General features: G+C 41.4%; 1 protein-coding gene across 2 annotated transcripts in view; it reads right to left on the reverse strand.

Annotated features, from left to right (window-relative positions):
* Positions 1-24,413, reverse strand: part of LOC137331595 (SH2/SH3 adapter protein NCK1-like) — a 187,034-nt gene that overhangs the window by 47,843 nt on the left and 114,778 nt on the right. For both annotated transcript variants that reach the window (XM_067995497.1, XM_067995496.1), the window contains exon 3: positions 17,392-17,635. In XM_067995497.1, the coding sequence (XP_067851598.1) occupies positions 17,392-17,617 (226 nt within the window). In that variant the 5' untranslated portion in view covers positions 17,618-17,635. The remainder of the gene's footprint in view (positions 1-17,391; positions 17,636-24,413) is intronic.

Here is a 24,413-nt window from a genome sequence, read left to right on the forward strand (position 1 = left end):
ATGGAATTCCAGAACTTAGGGCCGAGGCAGTTGAAGGCATGGCTGCCAATGGTGGGACGATGGAAATCGGGGATGTGCAAGAAACCAGAATTGGAGAAGCACAGAGATCTCGAAGGGCTAGAGGAGGTCACAGAGATAGGGAGGGGCGTGGCCATGGAGGGATTTGGACACAAGGATGAGCCAATGTCGGTCAGCGAGCACAGGGGTGATGGCTGAACGGGATTTGGTGCGAGTTAGGATAAGCTGAAGTTAACAGTTGGCAGAATGTGGGAGGCCAACCAGGAGAGCATTGGAATACCACAAAGATAACAAGGAATGAGAACTTAGAATTCAGCTCAAATATTTCCATTCAAGCCCAAAAATCCAAATTTTAGAACTATCCAATTCCAAAGTTACCAATGCTCAAGCCAAGCTCCTTGATGTAGGTGAAGCCACTTTCCAGGGATGCGAATGGACCTATTGATACCATGACATTGGTTATTTCTTTGCTCCCTTCACCCTTCACCCCCCAAATAGACCAAAGATCATATAAAAACAGTTCACTAATACAAGCGTGAATACTTTTCCCCCCACTCACTGCATACGAACATTTTGGTGATACAAAAGTTATATTTTGGCACCCTCCCTTTTGGTGGCTACATTAAGCATTGATTATCGATGCAGGAAAACCAAACAGAAGTTGATGTATAGTAAAAACAAATGAAATGAGGAATGAATGGAATCATTTGAAATATTGCTCAGAAAAACGGTTCAGGGGTAGTAGCGATAAGATATGTCGATGTTATTAACAATGATAGCATCAGGACCATGGTACGTTGCTTTTGACCCTGAGGGGAAATAATTGGTGACAGATTTTAATATAACTAATAGTCTTGCACAACTGTAGAACAATGTTATTTACACAACCCCCTCTTCCAACCCCCCCAGGCAATTACTGCTGTAGCTTAGTTACTGACTGAAACTCCATATTGTGCACAAGGCTGGACCCCATTTCACTGTTGTGTTGACATATCTGAATCTAATAAGCAAGTTGACTCGCACTAGCTTTTAATTATAAAACACCACACTGTTCCTCTCCCTCCCTTTCCCTTACCACTTTATATTGAAGGATTTTCCTTCATGAATAGGCTGCTCAAATCACATCAAAATCACTACTCAAATCGTCTCAAAGCATTTAAAGCACAATTTGGCAGTGTTATGATCAGGTATCTTGTCAACTGATCATGAAAACCACATTATTTAGAACAAAGTGCAAAAGAACAGTGCTCTCCTTCACAACTCCAGGTTAGCTGCACTATTGACACTGTGTCAAACATTATGGAGAATACAGAGGATTTTGTTTTAGTCACCAAAAAGGAGATTTATATTGATTACCATTGAGAATGATTAACAAAATCAGGGATCTGCCATACTAAAATAAGGCCATAGAGGAATTTAAAGACAAAGATTTTAAATTTTAAGCACTGGGGGATGGGGAGCCAATGTAAGGAAATTTATATGAAGGGCACAATTGAGAAAAAACAGGCGGATGGTGAATTCAGTGGAGAGGGGGCAAGGTATTGTTTGGCAGAGGATAAGGGAGGATAGCTTGAGGGGATAGTCGACATTGGGCTTCCTAGGGCTGGGGGTAGAAAACAAGGATTTTAAATGGACGAGGGATGGAAGAGGGTGGTGCCCAAAAGGGTGGGGGAGAAAGAGAGCGAGAGAGAGGAAAGAAGCCAAAGTGTGACATGGAGATAAGGATCAAAGCACTGTGATATGGGTGGGTGAGCGGGGCAGGTGTTGAGAAGTATAGCCAAGACGGGGGGGGGGGGGGGGGGGGGGGGGGAGGGGGATGGGACTTATGTAAGGGAGAAAAGAAATAACTATCCATAAGCCAGGTTTCTGTCAGTGTCAAGATCATCCATGAACAGGCCATGGATAAAGAGGACCTTATTCGCTGGAAAGCAGGCCTTCTGGAAGGACATGTGGAGTGGTAACAGTGGGGCTGAGCAGGATGGAAAGCTGGAGAAGTTAGTCCCAGAGGAATGTTCTAGGCCAGATGGTTGGTAAGAGTGGTAGATGGGGTAGCTGTTCTTAGGGAGGCAGCAATGAGTTGTTAAGAACAACCCAGATGTGTGTGATTTTTGAAACACCAAATTTTCATTTAGGGTACTTACAAAGATGCTAAGTTTTAAATTGTGTACATTTCAAACAGGCTAAGGAAAATTTGCTGTTTTCAAGGTAAGACAAATGGATTAAACTAAAGCTCACATTCAATTTCCCTACTTGTCCAAGTCTATTTTGTTGTATATTTATTAAAGTACTATGTAGTCAATACTGAAAATAATGGGATCATTTTTGGTCAGTGAGCATTTATTGAAAAATACATCATGCCACTCAGTGAAATGGCAAAGCAGCCATTGAGCAAGTCAGCCACACGTGAAATGTAGGAGTTTATTCATCCTCCTTTTGTAAAGGTCATCCAATATGAAGGAAATAATAGCATGTGACGGACCCTCATTAAGGACTTGGATGATACCCTGATCTTATTCCACTGTGCAACTTGATTTTGTCTTGGCTTAAGCGAAGTACATCCTACATAGCATTCATGGTCAGCAGATAGGAGAAAATTCCAGTAACACTTCTGACTTCCTGAAGCAAACTTAAGTTTCCCAGCGAGGGCAGGGCTAGCCCAGCTTGGTGCACAAAGTAAAGGTTAAAAAAAAGGACAAGAGTTTCATGACTAACTTGTTATTCAGTGTATCATACGAACATATGAATTAAGAGCAGGAGTAGGCTATTCGGCCCCTCGAGCCTGCTGTGCCATTTGATAAGATCATGGCTGATCTGATTGTGATCTCAATCCTACCCTCCCGTCTACCTACTATAACCTTTGACTCCCTTGTTAATCAGGAATCTATCTAACTCAGCCTTAAAAATATTCAATGACCCTGCCTCCACCGCTCTCTGGGGAAGAGAGTTCCAGAGACTCACGATCCTCAGAAAAAAATTCTCCTCATCTCAGTCTTAAATGGGAGACTCCTTGTTTTTAAACTGTGGCCCCTAGTTCTATCTCTCCCACAAGGGGAAATATCCCCTCAGCATCTACCCCTTCTAGTCCCCTCAGGATCTTATATGTTTCAATAAGATCACCTCTCATTCTTCTAAACTCCAGTGTATACAGGCCCAACTTGTCCAACCTTTCCTCATAAGATAACCCCTCATCCCAGGAATCAGTCGAGTGAACCTTCTCTGAACCGCCTCCAAAGCAATTATGTCCTTTCTTAAATAAGGAGACCAAAACTGCACACAGTATTCTCGATGTGGTCTCGCCAATGCCCCGTACAACTGTAGCAAAATATCTCTACTTTTATATTCCATTCCCCTTGCAATAAATGACAACATTCCATTTGCCTTCCGAATCACTTGCTGTACCTGCATACTAATTTCTTGTGATTCATGTACTAGGACACCCAGATCCCTCTGTACCTCAGCGTTCTGCAATCTCTCTCCATTTAAATAATGTACTGCTTCTCTATTCCTCTTGCCAAAGTGGACACGTTCACATTTTCCCACATTATACTCCATCTGCCAATTTTTTGCCCACTCCCTTAACCTATCTATATCCCTTTGCAGACTCCTCATGTCTTCTTCACAATTTACTTTCCTACCTACATCAACAAATTTAGCAACCATACATTCGGTCCCTTCATCCAAGTCATTGATACAGATTGTAAATAGTTGAGGTCCAAGCACTGATTCCTGTGGCACTCCACTCGTTACATCTTGCCAACCTGAAAATGACCCATTTATGCCTACTCTGATTCCTGTTAGCTAACCAATCCTTTATCCATGCTAATATGTTATCCCCTACACCATGAGCTCTTATTTTGTGTAGTTGCCTTTGATGTGGCACCTTGTCAAAAGCCTTCTGGAAATCCAAGTATACCACATCCACAGGATCCCCTTTATCCAATTGCTTATTACTTCCTCAAAGAATTCTAATAAATTAATCAAACACGATTTCCCTTTTTCACAAAGCCGTGTTGACTCTGCCTGATTGCAGTGAGATTTTCTAAGTGCCCTGTGATAACCTCCTTAATAATAGATTCTAGCATTTTCCCTATGACAGATATTAATCTAACTGGCCTGTAGTTTCCTGCTTTCTGTCTCCCTCCTTTCTTGAATAGAGGAGTTACATTCGTTATAGGTATCGCGTGTATGGTGATGGTTGACAGAACTAAATCAACCAGCCATACACAGCACAGAAAGTCCAGTCAGGTGTCTCAACATTGTGAGCACATATATTGTTTTTCTAGTTTTCACTCCTGAAGGTAGCAGCTCATGCTGACAAAGTTTCCTGAACACTAGTCGCCATTTGATACCTCACCCCAATAGAAAAGAAAGACTTGCATTTATATAGAGCTTTTCATGACCTCAGGACGTCTCAAAGCGCTTTACAGCAAGATAAGTAATTTTGAAGTGTAGCCGCATTTCCTACATTACACGTGTTGTAATGTAGGAAACACGGCAGCCAATTTACACACAGCAAGGTCCCACAAACAGCTATGGAATAACGACCACATAATCTGTTTTTAGTGTTGGTTGATGAATAAATATTGACCAGAACACCACGGAGAACTCCCCTGCTCTTCTGTGAAATAGTGCCATGGGATCTTTTACATTCAACTGAGAGGGCAGATGGGGCGTCAGTTAAATGTCTCATCCTAAAGACGGAATCTCCAACAGTGCAGCACTCCCTCAATACTGCACTGGAGTGTCAGTCTGGATTATGTGCTCAAGTCTCTGGTGTGGGACTTGAACTCACAACACTCCAGCCATTCTTAGTGAATAAGGCTGGATGATAAGTGCTGTCAGATGATATATCTGAGCCTAGCTGGGTGGGTGAAGAGCAGAAAAGGGGTGTGGCACCACAGCCAAGCCAGATCCAGTCCTCAACCGACAGTCACATAGTGGTTTTTGGACACCTCTCAGGAGTGGGAATCTTGGCTGACTTTTCAATCTTCCATGCCTGCGGGCATTGCAGTCAATTGTTGAGCACCTGCATGCTGAGACTAGCTAGCTCAGCACAGAATGGGATCAAGCAGGGACTCTCCTGGTCTGTATAATTCAGTAGCACAATGAATAGCGACTGCATTAACCCATTAAGCTATCAAAGGAAGTAGCTTTTTTAAAAAAGAAAAATTTTCAGTTCTACATTGATTTCTCCAAAATAACCAAAAATGTCAAGTGCTAAAACTCACTATCTTATGGAATATAAATGATGTAGTAGGAAAAAAAAATCCATGATTTTGGAGCACCCAACAGTATCAGAAATTCAGGAAGACGGGCAACAGAGAAATGCCCGTTAACTCATTGCCCACATGCACCTTCTCCTGGCCATTTACTAGACAGTGGGATCTTTGTCTTACGTTTACATCAATATGTGACACTGCAACAGGTAACATGCAGGAAGAAAAAAGAAAATAGTACATTTATATTCTGATCATCGGCAATGTAAATATGTGCCATATATAAAAAACATCAACCATTTTTAAAAAGCTGAAATTGTTGAGCACCTGCATGCTGAGACCAGCTAGCTCAGCACAGAATGGGATCAAGCATTTTTAAAAAGCTGAAATAGAAAGTATTTAATCCTGAATTAGTCATGTGATTTACAATGAAACACATTCATCACAATGACCTTTAGGGATGGCTTCAGATAGGTTCTTGAACTTCAGCGCCGTATTGATAGGATTGTAAGTCAATGGTCATTTATAGGCTTGTGGCCTTTAAGCTGGATTTCTCTGTACTCAAACTTGTAGTTGCTATAAAAAAAAGGGACATCTTTTGTCCGGTTTGGCATACAGACCTTAAAAATGTCTTTTATGGTAACGTAGTTCCAAAATAAAGCACTTTGTTGAAAGGCTGCTCAGACTTTTTGAATCACAGTCTACTAACCTCTCAATTATCTTTTGATCTGGGTGTGAATTTGATTGTGCATATCTAATTATTGTGAACTAGGATGTTTACCAGCAGTGTGATGTTTGGATTCCAGGCAGTATGTCTTTACATACTCATTAACATTCCTTGGGATTTTCTGCAGGAATATTTTATGAATTCATCCTGATGTGACTAGGCAGGCTAACATATAATTTCTGATTGATGTGTGTTCAGGTAATCACGGGGAGATGTGGATAAGTCCTAAGGGTGAAAAACGAATCTCAACCCACTATCTCATGGTCTATTATAAGAACATACCACATAGGAGCAGGAGCAGGAGTAGGCCATACAGACTCTCGAGCCTGCTCCGCCATTCAATAAGGTCATGGCTGATCTTCGACTTCAACTCCACTTTCCCTGCCGATCCCCATATCCCTGGAGTCCCTTAATGTCTAAAAATCTATCAATTTCAGTCTTGAATATACTCAACGACTGAGCAACCACAGCCCTCTGGAGTAGAGAATTCTGAAGATTCACAACCCTCTGAGTAGACATTTTTCTTCATCTCAGTCCTAAATGGTCAACCCCTTTAGATTATGACCCCTAGTTTTTGACTCTCCAGCCAGGGGAAAGAGCCTCTCAGAGGGATTGACAGGGTAGATGCAAAGAATTTTATATGTTTCAAGAAGATCACCTCTGATTCTTCTAAACTCCTGACAATAAAGGCCTATTCTACTCAATCTCTCCTCAAAGGACAACCCTCTCATCCTGGGAATCAATCTAGTGAACCTTTGCTGAACCCACTCTAGGGCAAGTATATCCTTCCTTAGGTAAGGAGACCAAAACTGTACACAGTACTCCATGTGTGGTCTCACCAGAGCCCTATATAATTGCAGCAAGACCTCCTTACTCTTATACTCCAACCCCCTTGCAATAAAGGCTAATATACCATTTGCCTTCCTAATTGCTCGCTGTAGCTGCATGTTAACTTTTTGATTTGTGTACAACGATACCCAAATCCCTCTGACTACCAACATTTTTTAGTCTCACCTTTTAAAAAGTATTCTGCTTTTCTATTCTTCCTACCAAAGTGGATAATTTCACATTACACCACATTATACTCCATCTGCCACCTTCTTGCCCACTCACTTAACCTGTCTATATCCCTATACATCCTCCTCACAGCTTACTTTCCCACTTAGCTTTGTATAGTCAGCAAACTTGGATACATCAAACCCGGTCCCTTCATCTAAGTCATTAATATAGATTGTAAACAGCTGAGGCCCAAGCACTGATCCTTTCAGCACCCCACTAGTTATCCCAGCTGCCAACCTGAAAATGATCCGTTTTTTCCTACTCTGTTTTCTGTTCGTTAACCAATCCTCAATCCATGCTAATATATTACCCCCAATCCTACGAGCCCTAATCTTGTGTAACAACCTCTTGTGTGGCAACTTATCGAATGCCTTTTGAAAATCCAAATATACTACATCCACTGGTTCCCCTTTATCTGCCCTGCTAGTTACATCCTCAAAAAACTATAAATCAAACATGATTTCTCTTTCATAAAACTGTGTTGACTCTGCCTAATCACGTTATGATTTTCCTAGCACCCTGTTACTATGTCCTTAATAACAGATTTTAGCATTTTCCCACTACTGATGTCAGACTAACTGACCTATAGTTCCCTGTTTTCTCTCGCTCCTTTCTTGAATAGCAGGATTATGTTTGCTACCTTCCAATCCACGAGGGCCGTTCTAGAATCTAGGGAATTCTGGAAGATCAAAACCAAAGCATTCACTATCTCTGCAGCCACCTCTTTTAAAACCTTAGGCTGTAGGCCATCAGGTCCAGAGGATTTGTTAGCTTTTAGTCCCATTAATTTCTCCAGTACTTTTTTTTTTAAAAACTAATCTTAATTACTTTAAGTCCCTCACTTTCATTAGACCCTTGTTTCCCCACTATTTCCAGTATGTTTTTTGTGTCTTCTATATCAAAATAAGATTGCTAAGATTCTATTTGGATTACCATCTTCAAAGAAATTGCTTATAGCCTTAAAGGGGAAACTTTCCCTAAAATATATCTAGCAAGAGGCCGTCATCTTAATAGCTTGCCCAATGAAGCTGGGAAAACAAAAGACTCTTTTAAATAATCAAAGTTTTACATATATTCCTTACTACTTGTGCTGTGTAATATTTTGTTTCTGCAGATCACTGTAAATAATTTTGATCAGTAGTTTTAGCATGTACAAGGCAATCTAGCATTGACATTTTCCACCTTCTAGATTCAGAAGAGATGTAGTGGACAACCCATGTGCTCTCGGTAAGTAATTTACAATGATGGGGGGTTCATTTTACAACTTGGATGTGGCTCAGTGTGGCAGGGTGCAAGAAACACAGGTTTCAATGCATAAGACACAGTCTGAGTACAAAAACTGCTAATCCATTTGATGCCTTAATCAACAAGCTGTTCAGAGGCCCTGTAGGTACGCTTAAAATGGAAAGTGAACAATCAATAGAATACATTGAATACAGGCCGACTTTACAACATCTCACGTGATTAACACAGTGAGAAGTTGAGCCATGTAGACCCGGACAGCCCACTGTCCCTAGGTTAGGGATGGGAAAATAAGTCATGGTCCCCACCGTAATTAGTATCTGGCAACCCCTGCTGTAAATTGTGCATTTGAGGAGAGGATTGGGCCAGCTGTGACAAACTCCATGAAAGGAATAGTTGGCCAACTCTCACCATTTAGCTCACAAAGAATGGCCACAAGGGTGAGTTACTGGAGGTTCCAAACTCCATGGAACTATATCCCAAAGAGTTAACCCCTTGACAGAAGGAGGGGAGAAAACGGGCAGGAAAAATTGGGCGGAATGAACCCTGACCAAATTAGCAATGTTCTCACTTGTGTGAAACCCGATAGACTCATTTGCATCAACATTTAATATAATAAAGAATAGTCAGCATGGATTTCAAAAGGGAAGGTCGTGCTTGACCAACCTATTCAATTCTTTGATGAAGTAGCACAAAGAGTAGACAAGGGTAATGCAATAGACGTAATATATTTGAATTTTCAAAAGGTCTTCAATAAGGTACCACATCATAGACTGATGACTAAGGTCAGAGCATGTGGAGTCAGGGAACAAGTAGCATAATGGATAGCAAGCTGGCTACAAAACAAAAAAAAACAGGGAAGGGGTTAAAGGTAGTTACGCAGACTGGTAAAGGTGGGAAGTGGTATTCCACAAGGATTGGTGCGGGGACCACTGTTGTTCACCACTTACATAAACGATTTGGGCTTAGGAATCGGAAGTACAATTTCAAAATTTGTGGACAACACCAAATTGGGGGGTATCGTTAATACTGAGGAGGGCTGCGATAAAATATAGGAAGACGCTAAAAAACTTGGAGAATGGGTGAGTAATTGGCAAATGAATTTCAATATAGATAAGTGTGAGGTGTTACATTTTGGTAGGAAGAATAAGGAGGCCACATACTCCCTGGAAAAGAAGAGTTTAAATAGGGTAGAGGAGCAGAGGGATCTGGGGGTAAAGATACATAAATCACAAAGTAGAGACGCAAGTTAATAAGGCCATAAAAAAAAAGCAAACAAAGCAGTGGGTTCATTTCTAGAGGGATAGAATTGAAAAGCAGGGAAGTTATGTTAAACTTGTATGGACCTTGGTTAGACCACACTTGCAGTACTGTCAACAGTTCTGGTCTCCATATTATAAAAAAGGATATAGAGGCACTGGAGAAGGTGCAAAAAAGATTTACCAGGATGATGAGAACTGAGAGTTTATACCTATTTTGAAAGATTAAACAGGCTGGGGCTCTTCTCTCTAGAAGGGTGACCTGATTGAGATCTTTAAGATTATGAAAGGGTTTGACAGAGTAGACGTAGAGAAGATGTTGCCACTTGCAGGGAAGTCTCGGTGCTGTACATTCTATATAATTCTATGTAACATTTATGGATCTTTCGTATTCATAAGATTTGCATTTCACTGAACTTTACAGATTTGTAGTCTATTCAAATTTGTAGCCGACAAATTAAAGTCTCTGCATAATACTCAAAGTCACTACCTGGTTTCACCAATGAGTGTCATCATCCCCAAAATCAACCAGCCAAGACAAAATAGATCTGAATGGGTGGTTGCAATTTTTTTTTGCAAAGACAAGAAAAGGCCAGTTAGAAAGGGATAGTCTCTACAGTTTCCACTGAAATTAGATTTACAATTGTATGAAAAATTATTTGAGTATTATTTAATGCTCAAGAACACTAATACCATATTACTTCAACAGACATTAAATGGAGGAAACTGTCGATTTTGTCAATCAAATAAAATAAGAATACTTATATTTTAGATGGACTTTTCAGCTAAAAATGAGCAATGTTTCTGACAAACAGGGAAATTTCTCTTTATTTCATAGTATTTAAAACTATATTAAACTTGAAGCTGTCCTCCCTCACCACAATTCAAAATGTAGGATCTTGGGTTGCATCTTTGGACTAGCAGCCTTTGTTCTGAAATTAGTCAAGTAAAAAAGTTCCTTTTTCTGATTTGAACAGCTTAAATTCAAAATCTTAACACATTCAGATCGACAGACAGTGACAAAGGATTTTAATCTCTTATTATTAAGGCATTAGGTGAATTTATTAAGAGGGCAAAACTTTATCAAGGGGAATTGTACGCTCCTTCCTTCCCAGCGCACTACCAATCCCCATTGGAACAACAGCAAGGAGGCATGTATATTTCACTGTCTTCAATGGCAGTTGTCAAGACCCACAAAAAGCCAAGTCCTAAATGTCAGAGGCGTGGAGATTACCTCCTTTAAATTGATTCTGTGTCGCAGCTGATCGGAGCATTGCACGCCAAAATAAAAGCCGAAAAGCTTTTTGAGTTGAAGAAAATACGGAAACACATCCATTTTTTTCTATCTCAGCTGTTCTCTTCTTTACTTGCCACCAAGAGAACTGACTCAGTTTTATTACTGTCAATGCCAGGAGCCAGCTCTTGGACCCTGGTCTCCTAGAATCTAAATTAAAACATCAATACAAAAGCAATTTTAAACACGATTGGAAGGAAGACAGAAATTTCCATTTGAATGTAACGGCTGTGGCTTCGCTACTTCTCGCTCAACGTCAGGAGCAGGCTCTTGATCACAGTAGTATGGGGAATATTTAGTGCCTAGCTAGTCCAGAGGCCCAACCATAATGTTTACAGATATTATCCTCAACTTTGATATGATGGGAGCACCTGAGGTCATAGTTGGAATGCAAAATATCTGAGTGAAATGTATCGAGACAATATTTATGGTGACAAGAAGGGAACCATTTTAGTGCCACAGATATTGGATCCCTGTGACCTCATGTCACTGGTAAAGGAAGTTAGCATTAATAAGCCAGCATGTCTGAAGCCCTCTTTACTAATCCATTGACATGTAACTGAGTGAGAGCTAGACAACTGGAATGAGTGGCTCAAAGCCCAGAGGCCTGACAATATTAGGTAGAACGTTAAGTCTTTTCAGAGGTTACCACAGGGGTGGCTAGTCTTTGTTTTGGGCACTTTAGAGACGCCGGTCTTTGCATCAACGTTGTTAAGGACTAATCTTAGCCAGGAATTCAAGGTAAAATTCCAGTGATGTGAAGATAAGCCTCTCTCTGGAATTCTTGAGTGCCTAATGCAATTGAAATTATGGACAGCAACCCCAAGGACATTTCATCCAACTGTTCTAAGTACTTGTGTTAAAGGTCGCAGAAGTGGCACATCAGCAAGATGCTGTTCACAAGACATATTCATAACAAGGGCACAATGGCTGGTGCTTTCCATCATGCAGAGTCACATTACAAGGGGGTGGTGTGATTTTGAAACTTCCAATCAGTTGTTCAACATAAAGTAAATCCAAGCGTATGCAGAAGTCCTGCATCAATGACACGAAGGGACCTCTGTTCCCTTTCTGTGGGACTAGAGGAGGAAGTCATAAACATGGCGATAGGAGAGGAAAAAATATAAAAAGACATTGGTCTATGGCATTAGGAGGGAATTTTAATATGGAGTTATTGGAATGACATGCCAACTAGCTGTAGTGAGGTAGGAGAAAAATGACCAACACCTGCAGAATGAGTCTGTGGAGGATCAATTGCCATGTGGCAAATTGTAATAGTCCTTCATACTTCCAATCTTTAACAGAGCTGTCAGCAATGCAGAAATGTTAGGAATGAGATCTGATTCAAAACCCATTTGAACAAATGAAGCGGTGTTTAGTTTTAAGAGATACATAAAAAGTAAGCTACATTTTTAAGCAAGCACAAGTGAGTCATACTCCAAATCAAACAGACTTTACGGGCCCATCTACCAATCAGCCATGAATCCGTCTTTGTGGCAGGTCACAAACTGTTTTAATTTAGTTAGGTGTGGGCTGAATGGCTCACAGCTCATACCCAAAAGTCAGACTATTCCAATTGAAAGTTCAGTTTATAATGAGTCACACCTTCTATTTGTTTAAGCAGAAGTATTTGACACTGTTTCATGAGGGTTCAGTGAATCAAGATGGCAAATCCTTTTAGTTTAACTTTACAATTAGTGGGGAACATGACAGGCTGATAGCCAGAAAGTGACACATTAAAACTTTAGTCATCATGGTTATCCTTATTTCAACTTCTCTCTCTTTCCATGAGACCGAATGAAAAGGTCTTGAGCAGTTCAAAACATTTTCAGGAAAAATATTTGGTCTCATGAATAAAACATGGAAATTACACTGCATTCTTATTAAAAGCTTATACCTATTTTGGTGGCATATGGAAAAGATGAATGTTGCACAGTCTTTTGACAAATTGTTTCCAGACGTGTATATGAGAAATTGATCTGTGTCCATTATTCTCACCAAGATGATCAACCAAGATGAATGTTGCACCACACAGAGGTGATTGTTCTTAACCCAACTTCATCACCTTAGATTTAGACATTAACTGGAGTAGAACTTCATGACCTTTTTTTTTCATATGCCAGATAGTTCCAACTATAATTATTTGTTACCAAATTATCAGTGAACGTGTCCGCAGTAAAACTTTTACTGTCTCCCATCCTGGTTGTTCCGCTTGGTATGGCCCCCATCTTCACATCCTCACATCCTCAAATCTAGGGGTGCAGAACTAATTTGGACATCCATTACCAGATATTATTGGACCACATCAAGCACAATTGGACCTCACTGCCAAAAATCACCTACTCCTCCAGGGTCATCATGGAGAGCAAAAGATAACCACCAGCTTCTTTTCTCCACTACCAACTGTCTCCTTAAACCACTCCCCCCTACCCCATCCAGCCTCTGTGCTATCAGACTGCCTGTCAACATCCAGTCTTAAAGGAGCTGCAATTTGCTTCAGTTAAACATTGGGAAGACAGAAGCCGTCGTCTTCCTCCCTGCCATAAGCTCTGCACGCTTGCCACCAATTCCATCCCCTCCCCGGCCACTATCTCGGGTTGAATCAGACTAATTGCAATCTTAGAATTCCAAGCTGAGCTTCCATATCCTCTCCATCACAAAGACCTCCTGCTTCCACCTCCATAAAAATCACCTTCCTCTGTCCTGCAACAGCCCTTCAGTTGCTGAAACTCATCATGCCTTTCTCACCTTCAGGCTCAACTATGACCAGGCTTTTGGTCACCCTGACCAATATCTCTATTTGTTGTCCATGATTTTTTTCTGATTATGCCTCTGTGAAGCAACTTGGGAAGTTTTTCTACATTAAGGGCACAATAAAAATCAAAGTAGTTGTTGCAAACTGAGGAAAAACTCCAGAAACAGACCATGAAATCATAAATTGCACCAAAGCTAAGTATTGGCAGAAAGGAAGGCAGCAAAATAATATAGCGCAGTACAACAATAGGGCTTTTAATCAGAACATATCAGTAACCAGAGTATGGTAGTGTAGTGGTTATGTTACTGGACTAGTATTCCAGAGGCCTGGACTAATAATCCTGAGAACATGAGTGCAAATCACTTCCTAGCAGTTTGAGAATTTGAATTTGGTTTTTAAAAAAATCTGAAAATTAAAACAAAAAGATGGCAACATTAAAAGTGAGCATGAAGCTGTTGGATTGTTGAAAAAAACCCAACGTTTCCCTTTAGGGAAAGAAACCTGCCATCCTTACCTGATCTGGCCTGTACGTGACTCCAAAGATTGACTGCAGCGGTTCAAAAAGGCCCACCACCAGCTTCTCAAATCAACCAGGGCTGTAAATGCCTGTCTTGCCAGTGATGCCCACATTCAGAGAATGATTTTAAAAAATTGTCTAGTGCCAGATTGAGAATCCTGACTGGCAAAGTCCCATATAATTTTTAAATCACCTTTTAGGATTTTGTGTTCGATGGTAGGTAGAAAGGGGACAATAACGGGCACAGATCAATTTCTCATATACACGTCTGGAAACAATTCCTCAAAAGACTGTGGACCCATCGGCAAATGAAAATGAAAATACAAACAACCCACAATTCCTCTCTCACAGTCCTTGTGCTCTGGTTGGGGAGGGGGGGGGGGGGCGGAAATATTTGTGGAGTCACTATTGATTTATATAATTTTGCTTCTGCCATTTTTTCCACAGAACAAGCAGCAAGAACAGAATAGCACAACTCAATCATCCTCACACATAGAAACAACAGAGTAGAAACTGTGCAGTCATCCCTCACAAACACTTTTCTACAGACTTTTAAACTGTGCATACCATTTTCCTGGGCTATTTGTCAGCAAAGATCTACAGGGACACGTATCAACAACAAGAAGTTGTATTTATATAGCACCATTAACTTAGCAAAACATCCCAAGGCACGTCACAGGAGCATTATCAAACAAAATTTGACACCGAGCCACCGAAGGAGATATTTGGCCAAGTGACCAAAAGCTTGGTTAAAGAGATGGGTTTTAAAGATTGTCTTAAAGGAGAGAGAGAGAGATATTTAGGGAGGGAATATTCCAGTACAGCTACAACACTGGCATCTACCAGACAATGTGGAAAATTGCCCAGGTATGTTCTGTCCACAAAAAGCAGGACAAATCCAATCCAGCCAATTACCGCCCCATCAGTCTACTCTCAATCATCAGCAAAGTGATGGAAGGTGTCGTTGACAGTGCTATCAAGCGGCACTTACTCACCAATAACCTGCTCACCGATGCTCAGTATGGGTGCCGCCAGGACCACTCGGCTCCAGACCTCATTACAGCCTTGGTCCAAACATGGACAAAAGAGCTGAATTCTAGAGGTGAGGAGATAGTGACTGCCCTTGATATCAAGGCAGCATTTGACCGAGTGTGGCACCAAGGAGCCCTAGCAAAATTGAAGTCAATGGGAATTAGGGGGAAAACTCTCCAGTGGCTGGAGTCATAGCCAGCACAAAGGAAGATGGTAGTGGTTGTTGGAGGCCAATAATCTCAGCCCCAGGGCATTGATGCAGGAGTTCCTCAGGGCAGTGTCCTTGGCCCAACCATCTTCAGCTGCTTCATCAATGACCTTCCCTCCATCATAAGATCAGAAATGGAGGTGTTTGCTGATGATTGCACAGTGTTCAGTTCCATTCGCAACCCCTCAAATAATGAAGCAGTCCGAGCCTGCATGCAGCAAGACCTGGACAACATCCCGGTGTGGGCTACGTGGCAAGTAACATTCGCGCCAGACAAGTGCCAGGCAATGACCATCTCCAATAAGAGAGAGTCTAACCACCTCCCCTTGACATTCAACAGCATTACCATTGCCAAATTCCCCCACCATCAACATCCTGTGGGTCACCACTGACCAGAAACTTAACTGGACCAGCCATATAAATACAGTGGCTACAAGAGCAGGTCAGAGGCTGGGTATTCTGCGGCGAGTGACTCACCTCCTGATTCCCCAAAGCCTTTCCACCATCTATAAGGCACAAGTCAGGAGTGTGATGGAATACCCTCCACTTGCCTGGATGAGTGCAGCTCCAACAACACTCAAGAAGCTCCACACCGTCCAGGACAAAGCAGCCCGCTTGATTGGCACCCCATCCACCACCCTAAACATTCACTCCCTTCACCACCAGCACACAGTGGCTGCGGTGTGTACCATCCACAGGATGCACTGCAGCAACTCGCCAAGGCTTCTTTGACAGCACCTCCCAAACCTGCTACCTCTACCACCTAGAAGGACAAGAGCAGCAGGCACATGGAAACACCACCACCTGCACGTTCCCCTCCAAGTCACACACCATCCCGACTAGGAAACATATCGCCGTCCCTTCATTGTCGCTGGGTCAAAATCCTGGAACTCCCTTCCTAACAGCACGGTGAGAGAACCTTCACCACACGGACTGCAGCGGTTCAAGGTGGCGGCTCACCACCACCTTCTCAAGGGCAATTAGGGATGGGCAATAAATGCCGGCCTCGCCAGCGACATCCACATCCCATGAACGAATAAAAAAAATATTCCAGAGCTTGGGGCCTAGGCAGCCGAAGGTACGGCCGCCAATGATGCAGCAATGAATGTTTCAAGGTACAACTACATGTAGAATAATGATTAAGGATTAATTTCACATAGATTACACATGATTCAGAGTGTATTATAATCTAGAAGCTTCGGTGATCAACTTTGAGGTTTACAAATACATAAGATAGGTTGAAACCACATTACTGTCTTTCCAAAATCCATTATTTCATGTTGCACAATTAAATGTTTTTTTTAATTTGAAAAAAAAATTCCATGAATTCCATGAAATTACACATTTGATTTGCACTTCGAAATAAAGGCTGTAATATATTCTATTAAAAAAGTCCATCAATAAGCCAAAAAGGCATATAAAGTTCAATACTCACAAAGCAGATTATGAAAAGAAGTGGTTGCAGAAAGGTAAAGGAGATTGCACAGCTATACATCTTCAGGTAATTACTGAATGCTTATCTTAACGCTCTTGTTGAAATGATGCCTACGAATAGTGTTGATATATATATATCTCTCAGAAGAACCGATTATTTTGCAGGAAGTCTAAATTAATCTTTCTTGTAACAAGTACTTATAGGAGATCATGTGTATTAGAATAAGAAGATTTCTCATTTATCTGCATTCTGTTCTGTTGGACTACATAATACATGCTAAGTTTTATTATAACGATTTAAAAAAACGGAACAGATGGTTGCAAGCGCATTACATGCAGCAGCATAATATTTTTACTGTGTATATTTCCTCCATTACCACCGAACCCATCTGCCCAATTTTAATAATTTAAATACCCACTGGTGTTTTTATCTGTCGGTGCTGCAATATTTCCCCATCATGCTTATGGCTGCTGTCATTCACAATTTGGTTTCACGCTCTTTGGCAAGAAGAATTTTCAATAAAGACAACATTTGTACCACATGTTCTTGGGCTAGAAAAGTTTTTGTTACTGAAAGCAAGTAATTTTACTGGGTAACAATACTCCAACATATATCAAAGACATACTTACCCAAGGTATCCTTCAGGTTCTTCACAATAGAAGCTTTCCTGGCACTGTTCTTTCTTTCCACATAATTTGAAGGTACAAAGCCAGTTTTGTTTGTGGAGTTTCGAACACGCCACCATGACTTGGAGTCATCCAACAGCCATAATCGCTCATTCTTCTTTATGTCCAGCTCTTGCTCCTGCTGGGCCACATAGTCAAACTTGGCAATCACTATCACCTCTTCCGTCATCGTCCCGTGGGTTCAGCACTGCAAGTTCAAAGAGAAAACAGTTATCATTGCAATAGAATACTGCAAAAAAGACCGCAGAATACCATGCTCAAAACATTCCTAAGGGAAGGGAGCTAATTTGTGTATACACTTCACAAGCTGAAAAAAAATATGCTCAAGTGTGAATGTGCTTAGTTTGAATTGTATATATAAGGTTTGAGGAATACAAGTTCACATTCTAACATAGTACATCAAATGAGTACCTCATCTACAAAAGGATAGAAAAAAAACTTTAATGCTTTTAAGAGAAAAATTTACAGAAAAGTTTGAAGAAAGTGTTAAATAAATGAAGACCTAATAGTACAAGTATTATTTTCTTTCACTTATGTAGTTAATCCAACGTTGCAAACACCTTTTTTTGAGCAGGGAAAGCTTTCACTGGTGTCAGCCTTGTCTGAGTGGTAGAAATCTTGTCTCTGAATCTGAAGGTTATGGATTCAAGCCTCACTCCAGAGACTTGAGCTCATAATCTAGGCTGACACTTCACATCAGTACTTAGAGTTCTGCATTGTCGGAGATGCCATCTTTCACACGGGACATTAAATTGAGCTGCCCTTTCAGGTGGATGTGAATGATCCCTTGGCACTATTTAAAGAAGAACAAGGGAGTTCTACTAGTGTCTGAGCCACTATTCATCCCTCAACCAACATCACAAACAGATTATCTGGTCATGAATCTCTTTGCTGGGTGGAAATTGGCTGTCTCGTTTCTCCACATCACAAAAATGACTACATTTCAAAAGTGCGTGACTGACTGAAGTGATTTGGGACATCCTGAGATCGTGAAAGAGGCTATATAAATGCAACTGTCTTCCTTTCTTTCAGTGGTACTACACAACCGACAAACCTAAAAAAATCACTGCCAAAGCCATTCTTTCAAAGTATGGTACGAACAGGGCAATCTGGTTCAGAATTCCACAACACTACAAAAATAACTTTTAACAGACTAATTAAAACCTAGCAACTGTCCACACTACCTACTAATATCTGTCACATGTGCCCAAAGCCTTTAAAATTGCAACAGTTTTACTGATCAAACTGCATGTCTACCTTTTTTAATCCTACATTTACCCAAAAGCAGAAACAGTGATTGGCTCCTCTCAGGGATATTTATTGGAAATTAAATTTTAAACGGTTTCCTACTTGTTAAGAATGAATTCTATATACTCATTTGATTTATTTAAAATACAAACACTCATTTGAGCTGTACTTAACAAAAACTATTCTTCATTTCTATGAAGACTTTGCCATGAATGCTGGAAATACATACATTAAAAAAAACCATGAAGTCGATAAGTAAATAGTCAAATGGTCCTGCAGAGGCAGGAAGATTTTGTATTCCACTGAATGCTCCCCACGTTTATTAATCAATTCCTGGGAAAATTGATTTTTCTCATCTCCACCAGCATTGAGCCCTTTTCAGTTGGCGAGATACCCATTAGATGCTACCTTATTACTCTCAAAATATACCCAACACTGCCTACAAGAAAAAAAATCATAATTTCCTTTCCTTTCTGTAACCTATACCCTCTATGCCTCAGTGGTAAACAAATATTTGAGCTGAATTTAAAATCAATTTAGTACCTGAAATCAGTCATTTAGAGTTAGACTTAAAATGTCCTTCATTTCTGATGGTACATGAGCAAACACAGAACTTTATGCCAACTTCGAGCTACATCCAAACCCAGAGATAAACGAAAGATGTTCGAAATTGATGCACGACCCAGTTTTCAATTTTTAAATTAATACTGGGCGACAGAATGTTTGAACATTCCCTTTTCACATCTGGGCCAAAAGAATCAATGTAATCAGAGTAAGGCCTCCTTTCAAACGTTCACTTGAACGTATAAAGATTACAGCACTCTAGGCTCTATAAGCTATGCATGTAGTGTATTTATTTCTCTGAATACATAAAAATATCAAAAATCACATAATTGTTTCTTTAAAAGAACTACACAGTTATCCCCTCTGTACAAGGCCAGCTATATATTCACACTTAAAAAGTAAGTAGTCAACTTTTCTTCATTCAATTTACTCAAAGTGATTGAACTAGTGATCATGAGTGATCTTATAAAGTTGGTCTCTTTGATTGTCCAAGGACCTGGCAAGCTGGTAGGAAAAGATTCTGAATTCAACCAGTACGAGAGCTGTCCTTGACATTTACATCCAAGGATATGTGTTCCTCTTCCTACTTGTGAGGTATAAGTTTGAAAGAGGCATCCATAACCTCTCGAGCAAGGCAAAAATCAGTCAGTAACTCAAATTATTGGGTGGAAGATCTGTCTTCTTGTGGAGAAGGCTGTCAATGTTTTTGTGGACAGCCAAAGTTGTCCACATTCCTCGTTATTTTATATTCTATACAGTTTCAAATTAGCCATCAGGTCTCATTTCAAATTCCTTCATTTTAAGTTGAATTGACAGTAACAAGTTTTTCTTTTAAATAATTATTCACAATCCAAATTATATAGATTTGCTACAGACAGAAGAAAGACAGTTTGTGTTACTGGAAGACTGTACAATAAATCTCCATTTATAATGGAAGCATACACCATGCTGCCACCTAACAAGTGTGTCAGGTTGATTTTAAACAAGCCATTATATATATGTCAGCCATGACTCAGTGGGTAGTACGCTTGTCCCTCAGTCAAAAGGTTGTGGGTTCAAGTCCACTTCAGAGACTTAAGCACATAATTTAGGCTGACACTTCAGTGCAGTACTGAGGGAGTGCTACACTGTCAGAAGTGCCGTTAAACCAAGGCCCCGTCCGCCCTCTTGGGTGGAAGTAAAAGACCTCATGGCACTATTTTGAAGAAAAGCTGGGGAGTTCTTCCCGGTGTCCTGGCCAATATTTATCCTTCAACCAACTCACTTAAAAACAAATGATCTGGTCATTATCTGGTTTGCGGGACCTGGCTATGCGCAAATTGGTTGCCACGTTTCCTGCATTATACCAGTAATGGCAGCAAAGCGCTTTGGGATGTCCTGAGGTTGTGAAAGGCTCTATATAAATGCAAATCCTTTCCTTCTATTGTTACAAGTAGAAAACAATCAGCAGTGCAGAGTAATGGCTGTTCATTAGCAGGATACCTGCTGAAACATTTTTCTCCTATGTGGATTATGACCGATTTGCACAGAAAGCAACTGAGAAATATCCCAACCAACATTTCTTCTTCTGCCATCCAGTCACCCTGTAACTTCACTACTTTATACCCACATGAGCAAATAAGCAGGTATACAAAAACTACAGTTATTATGCACAATTAGTACCCTACTGCAACTGTATATCACTTAACTAACACTATCTTTTGAGCAATGCAGGCTTTATATCACAAATTAAAAAAAACTGGATCCAGGCCAAGAAATAGTTAGCCGGAATGATGCAATGAATTTCCATTAGGAAATGCTAATTTTTCTGCAAGCAGCTTCAAAATCCTTGACCTTGGCATTGCACATTATTTTAACACAAAGGAATTTCCATTAACAAATGTAAATTCTCTCTCAGCCCTTTAAAAGTTTGAAAAAAATTTGATGAAAGGGTTTGTGTAGCTTTACTGAATTCTAAAACAGAAATTGTTTTGATAACCCCCGAGATATGGCTTCTACATATTACTTAAGTGCTCTCATCACCTTTACCAGGAGGATTGTGAAACAAAAGGAGGGAAGTATTGGGAGGAAGCTCCAAAGAGCAGGACATAGCCACCGAAGGTTTGTTTTTTCAATTCTAAAGTATGCAAAAATCACAAGACAAAATGGTAGTTTTGATCAGTTCAATTGTGACAAACTATTTCCACTGGTTGAAGAGTTGTCAACCAGAGGGCGTAAACGTAGGGAGAGATTAGGAGATTTTTTTTTTAAAAAGCGAAAGGGTAGTTGACGGTAGGCAAATGGTATGTTCATCTTTATTGCAGAGGGGTTGGAGTATGAGAGTGTAGAGGTCTTGCTGCAATTATATGGGGCTCTGCTGAGACCACATCTGGAGTACTGCGTAGAGTTTTGGTCTCCTTACCCAAGGAAGGATATACTTGCCTTAGAGACGGTGCAGCGAAGGTTCACGAGATTGATTCCTGGGATGAGAGGGCCATCCTATGAGAGATTGGGTAGAATGGGCCTATACACTCTGGACTTAAGAATGAGAAGTGATCTTATTGAAACGTATAAAATTCTAAGAGGGCTTGACAGGGTTGATGCTGAGGGGCTGTTTCTTCTTGCTGGAGAGTCGAGAACTATGGGTCATAGTCTCAAGATAAGGGGTCGGCCATTTAGGATCAAGATGAGGAAAAATTTCTTCACTCGGATGGTTGTGCATCTTTGGAATTCTCTACCCCAGAGAATTGGTCGTTGGGTATACCCAAGATTGAGATCGATGGATATTTGGACACCAAGGGAATCAAGGGACATGGAGATAGGGCAGGAAAGTGGAGGTGAGGTAGAAGATCAGCCATGATCTTCTGGAATGGCGGAGCAGGCTCAAGGGGCCATATGGCCTATTCCTTACGTTCTTATGTTAAGGCAGGGCAGATCCCATCAGGAACAGTGGTGAAAACTCTTCTGGATCCTGCTTTTAAGAATAGAAGTGGTTAAATATTTGGGGGAAATAAATGAAAAGGGTACAGGGAAAGGGCAGGGTAATGAGGGTACGTGGATAGCTTTTTCCAGAGAGCCAGCACAGGCACAGTGGGCTGAACGGCCCCCTTCTGCAATGTAAAATTCTATGTTTCTAATCAACATGCAACAGTTTCAGAAAATTTAACCAGTGCAAAAAAAAATACATTTCATTATCTAATTGTATTTTACAATTAGGGGGGTATGGTAGCATAGTGGTTATGTTACTGGACTAGTAATACAGAGGCCTGGACTAATAATCCGGAGTCATGAGTTTAAATCCCACCACGGCAGTTGGGGAATTTAAATTCAATTCATTAAATAAAATCTGGAATTAAAATACTAGTATCAGTAATGAAACTACCGGATTGTCTTAAAAACCCATCTGGTTCACTAATGTCCTTCAGGGAAGGAAACCTGCGGTCCTTACCCTGTCTGGCCTATATGTGACTCCAGACCCACAGAAATGTGGTTGATTCTTAATTCCCTCTGAAATGGCCTCACAAGGCACTCAGTTGTACAATCCCGCTACAAAAAGTCATGAGAAAAAAAAACGGACGGACCACTAGGCACCAGACACGACAAAGGCAAACCAAGCCTAGTCGACCCTGCAAAGTCCTCCTCACTAACATCTGGGGACTTGTGCCAAAATTGGGAGAGCAGTCCCACAGACAAGTCAAGCAACAGCCTGACATAGCCACACTCACAGAATCATACCTTTCAGTCAAAGTCCCAGACTCTTCCATCACCATCCCTGGCTATGTCCTGTCACACCGGCAGGACAGACCAACCAGAGGTGGCGGTACAGTGATACACAGTCAGGAGGGAGTGGCCCTGGGAGTCCTCAACATTGACTCTGGACCCCATGAAATCTTATGGCATCAAGTCAAACATGGGCAAGTAAACCTCCTGCCGATTACCACCTACCGTCCTCCCTCAGTTGATGAATCAGTCCTCCTCTCCATGTTGAACACCACTTGGAGGAAGCACTGAGGGTAGCAAGGGCACAGAATGTACTCTGGGTGGGGGACTTCAATGTCCATCACCAAGAGTGGCTCGGTAGCACCACTACTGACCGAGCTGGCCGAGTCCTGAAGGACATAGCTGCCAGACTGGGCCTGCGGCAGGTGGTGAGCGAACCAACACGAGGGGAAAAACTTACTTGACCTCGTCCTCACCAATCTACCTGTCGCAAATGCATCTGTCCATGACAGTATTGGTAGGAGTGACCACCGCACAGTCTTCGTGGAGACGAAGTCTTCGCACTGAGGATACCATCCAACGTGTTGTGTGGCACTACCACCGTGCTAAATGGGATAGATTCAGAACAGATCCAGCAGCTCAAAACTGGGCATCCATGAGGTGCTGTGGGCCATCAGTAGCAGCAGAATTGTATTCCAGCACAATCTGTAACCTCATGGCCCGGCATATTCCTCACTCTACCATTACCAACAAGCCAGGAGATCAACCCTGGTTCAATGAGAAGTGTAGAAGAGCATGCCAGGAGCAGCACCAGGCGTACCGAAAAATGAAGTGCCAACCTGGTGAAGCTACAACACTGGACCACATCCATGCTAAATAGCGGAAGCAACATGCTATAGACAGAGCTAAGCGATTCCACTACCAACTGATCAGATCAAAGCTCTGCAGTCCTGCCACATCCAGTCGTGAATGGTGGTGGGCAATTAAACAATTAAACAGGAGGAGGAGGCTCTGCAAATATCCCCATCCTCAATGATGGCGGAGTCCAGCACGTGAGTGCAAAAGACAAGGTTGAAGGGTTTGCAACCATCTTTAGCCAGAAGTGCCGAGTGGATGATCCAACTCGGCCTCCTCCCGATATTCCCACCATCACAGAAGCCAGTCTTCAGCGAATTCAAGTCACTCCATGTGCTATCAAGAAACGGCTGAGTGCACTGGATACAGCAAAGGCTATGGGCCCGACCACATCCCAGCTGTAGTTCTGAAGACTTGTGCTCCAGAACTAGCTGCGCCTCCAGCCAAGCTGTTCCACTACAGCTACAACACTGGCATCTACCCGACAATGTGGAAAATTGCCCAGGTATGTCCTGTCCACAAAAAGCAGGGCAAATTCAATCCGGCCAATTACCGCCCCATCAGTCTACTCTCAATCATCTGGAAAGTGATGGACGGTG

This window comes from Heptranchias perlo, chromosome 13 (genome assembly GCF_035084215.1).
Source record: "Heptranchias perlo isolate sHepPer1 chromosome 13, sHepPer1.hap1, whole genome shotgun sequence".
NCBI lineage: Eukaryota > Metazoa > Chordata > Chondrichthyes > Hexanchiformes > Hexanchidae > Heptranchias > Heptranchias perlo.